At 37.7% G+C, this 8,145-nt stretch overlaps 1 protein-coding gene across 1 annotated transcript in view; it reads right to left on the reverse strand.

Annotated features, from left to right (window-relative positions):
- Window positions 1-1,821: 1,821 nt before the first annotated feature.
- ATE1 (arginyltransferase 1) overlaps window positions 1,822-8,145 on the reverse strand; it is a 59,144-nt gene continuing 52,820 nt past the window's right edge. The window contains exon 5 of the mRNA XM_009699518.1: window positions 1,822-2,000. Coding sequence (XP_009697820.1) covers window positions 1,822-2,000 — 179 coding nt within the window. The remainder of the gene's footprint in view (window positions 2,001-8,145) is intronic.

Below are 8,145 nucleotides of genomic sequence, written 5' to 3' on the forward strand. Positions count from 1 at the left end.
ATCGTGTAGACAGAAAATGTGACGCTATTTGACATTTCACTGAGTGGCAAGAGTATTTTCCCCACAGAAAGGAACTCTTTATAATAATGTTTGTTAGTAGTATTTAGTGGTTCTTCTGTGGCAATAGGTTTAGACAAGACATGGACAAACTAGATTGTACAGTATATAGAAACTTCTCAGTACCAGGCAACAGATAAACACATACCAGATACAATGCTGATAGAAATAATCAATTTTGTTGCAGGCTGGGAGTAGGCCAATACAATAGATCCCAATTAATAAAACATAAAATTACTTTTTAAAATTACTGTTGAAGCTGTACTCTCTATCAATAGTATTACAATGATCAAACAGATAAGGAAAAAAGTTAAATCTGCAATGCACTTGAATTCCCAAATTCTTATGTCTGTTCCACATAAAAGTCGATGATTAACAATATTGGCCAAGTGTTTAAAATTAAATCAAGCCCGTGAATGACAGGAGATGTAACCCTCAGAACGTAAAACTGAATTTGGTTCCTTTCTGGGGAAAAACACCTACACATATATTCTTGAATAAGAATCTTTCTTCAAAGGTTAACAGGAAATTTCAAGTTGATGCAAGGTAAATACTAGCTCCTGTTATCCAAAAAGATAAGAAACACAAATGCATTGGTATTGTTACGATGTTGTAATACGTTACTGAATTATACAAGTGTTATTTCCCAAAATTCCTATAACTTATATGACTTGATGGGGACACAGACTCATATATCAGATAATAAATTTCTTTCATAAAGCATCACAACTTCCTGTGTTTCCAACAGAAGTATTTAGTAAAATATTACTAAAGATGTTAACCTGTGAGCTGCTGCACCATAAACAAAACAGTCAGTAAAAATGCAGGAATATGATATTTAAGTCTTCCCATACAATTCTGCAGAAAAAAACTGCAACAAAACCCAGCAGTGGTACCTCAGGTCTTTTTTTTTAGCGTAGTTCTTGAATGTGCACTGAAGAGCTATAGGATAAACCTTCCAAGCTCTATTTCACATTAGTGATGTGCGTTAAAATATCCACTCTTTTTAGACAAAGAATAAGGCTTATACCAAAAACCCACTGTGCCACTTGGCTGCATATCTTTGGTATATTTATAGTGCAACTATTCTGTTTCATCTCGAAAGGGGGAAGTTTTCCAAAGCACTGCATCCCCTGCCACTGAGAATCTCCTATGAACTCCTACATTCACTAGGACCTCAGAGACTAACTTACCGCTTTAAACAAATGAAGAATGTGCAGTGAAAATAATTTCTTCCTGTTTTTAAATATACCATTGAAATAAAATTAAACCATGCCAGATTTCACATTAGAAAGTAACAGCACGTTTCAATTCTCTTGCAAGAGTTTAGGAGCATACAAATGCGAGCATAAATTTCATGGCAATTTTTAACAACAGATACCCAAGGTGCTATTTGAAAACATTTGTAATATAATTATTGTTAATCTAGATTTAGTCAACCTCTGTCTCTACAAAAAAGACACCTGTTTTTCATTTTGCTTAGATACTTATAATTATTCAAAATGCATAGAAAGGCTAGAACTACTTAATTAAAATATATTGCAAGCATGTTTTTCTAAACTTATATTGCTGAAGCCTTGCTGTATTGTAAATTTTATTGAAGTTGGCCTTTAAACACAGTACCATGTATTCACACAAGCCTAGATATATACCTCTATTTCATACTGCTATTTGAGTAGGCATACCAACACACAACTATAGTACATATCATCCAGTGGCAGTGCAATAAAATGTAGTGCCATCGAAACGCCATTTAATGATTTTTCAACTTCTAAACAACAACATTCTTTCTGAACAGGTCTGTCCAACCAAACTTGCATATTGCTGAACGCTGGCTTCGTCACTTGGCCCCTTCCTTCTTTTCTTATACACACTGTAAGGCATCACGGTTCTCTTGTGAAGTACTCTCACTCTGCCCAGTTCCTTAACACGACCTTCATCAACTGCAAAGAGAATCAGAGAACACAAAAATTAGTTATGTATATTGTCCATATGATCTTAATTTATGCAACTAACTTCAATATCTATAATGAAAACTGTATGAAGTAATAAAACTAATCTGCAGATGAACTGCAGATGAAAGCAGAGCTGATCTACAGAGCAGTCTTTTTGAATCATGGTTGAAAACAAAACCTAGCTTGCAGAGTAACTGTATTTGTGGTGTGTGAAAAAATAAATCATGCATCACACATTTCTAATGGTGATATATAGCATTTCTGAAAATACCTCTACTGCTGTATTTTAAAATTCATGTTCACTTAATGCTTGCTGGAGCCCACTGCCAGAAGTGAAACTCTATCTGGGAAATACTTTCAAACACAACCGACCAGAAGAGACTTGCTGTTATTGCCATATTGCACTTAATTACTACACCGCTTACAAAATCCACCAGGACAGAGGACTCCCTTTCCCCATTTGTGAAAACTGTATTAAAACCAACAAAAAGCCTGCACACTGTTTGCCTTAGGTAAGCATCAGGCAATAAACTACCTTCCTAGGTGAAACTCTCTGGCCCTCCAGCCCCCATCTTTTTTTCCTCATTTATACTGGTTTTTGAGTTTCTCTAGTAGAAAGAAGTTAAACGCATCCCCTTACTTTAAGTCTGATCCCTGAGCCTTACAGACCGACGGTTAGCAGTGCAAGCACTTGCTGGGTGGACATGACATAATTCCTCAAGCTTTCAAAGATGCACACACCATAATTGAATCTTATTAACCGCATCTACAGACCCCTTGTGGATTAATTTAGCCAGAATCATACACATAAGAGCATCATTGAAAAAGTTAGAACTTCCTTATTTTTATGAATCCAATTGACGCTACTATTGCTGAATAATAATGTTATATAGCTGCTGCGTGTCAGAAAAATGGGCTCTACAGTGCTAGAAAACTCTCTGAAGGAAGTGAGAGAACACACCACACACCTGAGGCCATTGCAGGATAAATTAATACAATTATTACAAAATACTGGTAAAAGACGACTTGGACTGTTCTGAACTTCACGTTTAAAAAGCCACCAATGTAAGAGTCAACTTAAGCACAGAATCTGAAATAGGAGTTTGAGAATAGAACCATATAAATCCAAATAGTAACAGAGAAGTGATGCTTACTAGAATGTCAGCATTTAGGGACGTAAGCTATGCAAAGATTCCATCTTTTTGCAGCACTCTCGTGGTTTAAGCCCAGCCAGCAACTCAGCCCCCACAGTCACTCGCTCACTCCCCACAGTGGGATGGGGGAGAGACTCGGAAGGGCAAAAGTGAGAGAACTCATGGGTTGAGATAAAGACAGTTTAATAGGTAAAGCAAGAGCTATGCACACAAGCAAAGCAAGGAATCGTTCACCGCTTCCCATGGGCAGGCTGGTGTTCCACCATCTCCAGGAAAGCCAGGCTCCATCACGCCTAACGGTGACTTGGGAGGACGAACACCATCACTCCAGCCGTCCCCACTTTCCTCCTTGTTCCCCCAGCTGTGTATGCTGACCATGATGCCATACGGTATGGGATATCCCTTAGGCCGGTTGGGGTCAGCAGTCCCAGCTGTGTCCCCTCCCAACTCCTTGTGCACCCCCCCAGCCTCCTCGCTGGTGGGGTGGGCTGAGAGGCAGAAAAGGCCTTGGCTCTGGGTAAGCCCTGCTCAGCAGTAACGACCACATCCCTGAGTTACCAACACTGTTTTCAGCACAGATCCAAAACACAGCCCCATACCAGCTACGGGGAAGTAAACGAACCAGTCAAAACCAGCACAGGTATCAGGACATCATTCTGGCTGAAGAGACAGCACAGGTAAGTATAATTGCTTAGCTTTAAGTACTGCCTCGATCTGCCCCAAATTAAAACGTATATACATGTACTTGCTTCATTTCGGTTAGAACGTGTAAGGCTCCTTGAACAGGATCTGAATGGTATCCACTCTACACCATACCCTGCTTACAATACCCGCAATGAAGCCTTCTGCTGATGATCGGTTGCCTCAAAATCAAACCAACTGCTGTGGAAAACCAGATGATTCAAACAGCTACTTCATGCGCAAAAATCGGTTTTATTTATAAGAGAATAAACGTAAGTAGAAGTTCTCAGCAAGTTTCACAAATGGCAATAGACCCAAAGTACAGAGGACATGACATCAGCTCTGTGAAGCAAACCGGTCATCCAGGTGTGGGGCTTTTTTGGTTTGTTTTGGGTTTTTTGTTTGGTTTGGGTTTTTTTGTTTGGTTTTTTTTTTGTTTGTTTTTGGTTTTTTTTTTTAAACATACCTGCTCACTAGACTTGCCACAGGTAAGCTAAGCTTGTCTGGAAGAATCTGAAGAAATCTAGAAGACAAACCTCTATTCATATAGAGACCTTACTATAGAAAAGCTTAATACTCCCTTTCGGGCTGCCTTTATGCTTTATTAAAGACAAAGGAGGTCATGAAATGCTTTTCTTTGCATGACATTCTTAAGAACCTGCCCTTATTCCTCCACAGAAATGGCTTATAAACATTTTTCTGCTGATTGCCTGAATTTAGTATGTGAAACTTAATGAAGTCTGCTTTACGAAGTTTAGAGTTACTTCATTACTTTTATCTGTGTTTTGATTCCTAACATGAAAGCACAATGTATTTCTTAAGACTTAACTAGGAAAACGTGGTTTGAAGGAAGAAAATCTGAACATTACTTGCTAAGATTGCATTCTCCACTAATTATTCTTGGCAACTGCTTTACATAAACACCAAGTCAAAAACACTTTATGGCTTTCTCTCCTTCTTTGAAATCCATTAGGTTTTTGATGTGTGGCCAACACCTTTCTGATGTCCCAACAGGTTGTTTTTGCTACCAGCCCTACTGCCTCTTCTATTACATCCTCCTCCTTTCTGAAAGTTCACCAAGGAAAAATCTGAAAGTTTAGCTTCTGGAGGTGACACAAGTGTAAAGTTATTTTAACTTCTTAAATTGGAAAGTTTATATTTACTGCAATTCTAGGCTGACGATAAGTTTGTGTCCTGATATGCCAAGACCAGCCTTCATATTCTCACGCCAAAAACACTTTGAAAGCCGTTCACAACTCACTGTTTGATACTCATTGCCTTCAAATAAGACTGCAGCCTGATACTCTGGATGAGTTCATCTTTTGGCTTGTAGTGTTCCTGGCCCCAAATTCAATTTCTTACAGTAACTAAAGCTACCGTATCTTCAGTTTCACTATAGCTTTACTGGCTCAGCTGAACTCTGTTCTTGTTCCTCAGCGTTTATACCCTTACTCCACTTTTACTCATCACATCAAGCGCAGTTGATGCATTATCCTCCTTGCAATCAGGCCCATGCTAGCACTAACTCTACAGCCATATGAAATTGTTATTACGACTCAGCGTTCCAGCAAATCTGTTAAGCACCACAGCCAAGGGTTTTCTGGGGAGAAGTAAAGCTTGCCAAACCATGCTGCAGATCAGTCCTTCCTTGGACAGGTTTGTGGCACAGGTTTATAACACAACCCTCAGGCAGGAGAAGGCTCTTCCAGAGCAATGGAGAAAATACCAATATCTGAAAAAAAAAAAATCACTGCAATACGAATATGTCAGACATGTTTTAAGCTTAACATAGACAGTAAGTTCTGTGCATAAACTACATTTATATAAAGACTAGGTAATGAGTTTATGATCAGGAAAAGTTTAAAGCCAGATATGTTTGGACTTAGACACTTGCATTTGATTGACTGTATTTATATTTGTTCTACACCTTAAGGTTGATTCCAGATTCTTCAAATAAGGTTTGAAAGGCAGAAAAATAATAGTCCAAATGTTTACAAAGATTAGCTGTTTTAGTGAACATTTTTCCATTGACTCCCCCTAAAATAAAACCTTTAATGATTAAAGTAACTTTCTGTGAAAGTACTTAAATATATGTAATTTAAGCTCCATCTGAAAAATGAACCTTTTACTGAAATGTTAGGTACCACTAAAATAATCTTAGACTAAAATCACAAAAATAAGCTTTTAGAGGCGGCGAATAGGAACTTGTGTCACCATAATAAAAATCCGTAAGTCAAAATTCAGCCACCTTTCAATTGCTACTGCTCTGGAGGCAACATCATATGAATTCATGGAAGTACTGCCTTTATTCGTTATCTAAACCTAAGCAGAATAGATTTAAGAGAAATTAATGGAAAATAAAAGCAGATTGGGTGCTGGCATTGTTAAAAACAAACAAACAAACAAACAAACAAACCTTCCTAAAAAGAAAATTAAATATCTGCTCCTGCTTTCTATTTAAGAAGATGCCAACTGAATTCTAACAGGCCTTCTCTGCATGACTGATACTGGGATACAGGAGCAACCTCAATTCAAAATGAGATCATATGCTATATTAAATAAAATTACTTGTTGAAAGTAAGAAAAACATCTCTATCAATAAGTATTATTTCCATGCTTTAATAAAAAAAAATTCAGTTAGTGACTTCCATTTCTGGAAAGACTCAGACAGACAGTGGAACAATAGGTTAGGGCAACTTTAATCATTACTGTAATTACTGAATGCAGTATTGTTACCATTAAAAAGCTAAAAGAGAGCTTATTTTTTCCTCCTCAAACTTTCTCATTTTATACCTCCTGAGTCTCCCACTAACTTCTGCTTCACCTCACAAGTAGTTGGTGCATTGATTTATAAAACCCTCAAAAAGATAAAATCATGGGTTTGAAGACAAAATTTCTTTTGCAAGTGTATAATTGTTGGATGCCTCATCAAGCTACAATTTATAGCCAGTTAATTTGCTAAGGCTTGCTTCTTTAGCCCTCACCCCAGTCCAACCCTGTATGACTAAGACCAGACCTTGTGCACCATGGTTTCAAATACTGTGCCACACAGCTCATGTGGGAAGTTGCTTCTTAAGAATATTGTAGAAATCATCCTCCTGTAAGTCCACATTTTGTTCATCTAAGCAAATATCACTGGGTCATGGAACATATTTTTATGGATTTTTTACAATTTTTTACAATTTCTCTATTTCTGTGCATTCCCTCCTGACAGCTCTGGAAACAGTTCATCTTTATCACTTGAAATGGCTGGATTTGGTGGAAGTAGTTCTATTAAAGCATTATAAATGAGTAATAGGACTAGAAGGAGGTACAGTACTGCTAATGTCCGTTTGAACCCTTGGGACTTTGTCTTTATGAAGATTATCCTCTCATGGAGCTGTTGATTAATTGTAGTCTACAGAAGAGACACTTTCACTTGACATTATAGAACATACAAGGTTTTATCCCTTAATTCAGTTACACCTATTAATATAGTTTGAATGGCAGATACGTAAAAAACCTAAACTTCAGAAAAATCAAATCTGTAGATTGAAAGTACCTGCCGTTTTAGGAAACTGAGCAACTGTGGATGCCAACTATGTTTCTTTACAGAAATATCATACAATTACATCTCAAAGCTAAAAATACAGCTGAATTCTTGTTGAATAAGTTAGCTGTCATTTCTTTCCCTTCTCCTCTATACTCCTAAACCATCAAATTATTTGTATAGAATTCGTCCATTAAAATTTGAATACAGAAGAGATTTCACACATAATTCAACCTTGCCACTGTGATCCCATTAAAAAAATTGCAAAGATTGCAAAAAGGTGTTAAAATTCTTTGTTCCCACTCCCATATCGCTATTAAATGCAATTCATACACGGAGGATTTCTCTTCTGAAAAAACAAAGCATATTCGTATCGGTAAAAAACAAAGTAAAAAGTAGAAGTGATCTAAAGACCCTCTACGCAGTGGTTTGTCTTGGCAGATGTTAGGCAGATACTGGTCTGATTTCTTGGCCTAGCTCAGCACATGCACCTTCATCAAAAGCACAGGCAACATTGCTGAGCGACACCAAGTAATGAGCTAAAAGTAACAGCAGTGGTCTTCACGCGCAGCCTCATCCAGCAATCAGCCCCAGAAATGCTTTTATACTCAAGGGACCAGGAGGAATGTGAAGAGGAGGAAGTCTGACACACGCCTGTACAATTCAGTTCTTATTTCTTTGCATAACCCAAACCAACTTCCCCCAAAAACTGCAAGCTCCCTCCCGAAATCAAAACAGAATTTTCAAATGCTGATAATGAATTCCTGCT

Source organism: Cariama cristata, unplaced genomic scaffold, assembly GCF_000690535.1.
Source record: "Cariama cristata isolate BGI_N322 unplaced genomic scaffold, ASM69053v1 scaffold7334, whole genome shotgun sequence".
Classification (NCBI taxonomy): domain Eukaryota; kingdom Metazoa; phylum Chordata; class Aves; order Cariamiformes; family Cariamidae; genus Cariama; species Cariama cristata.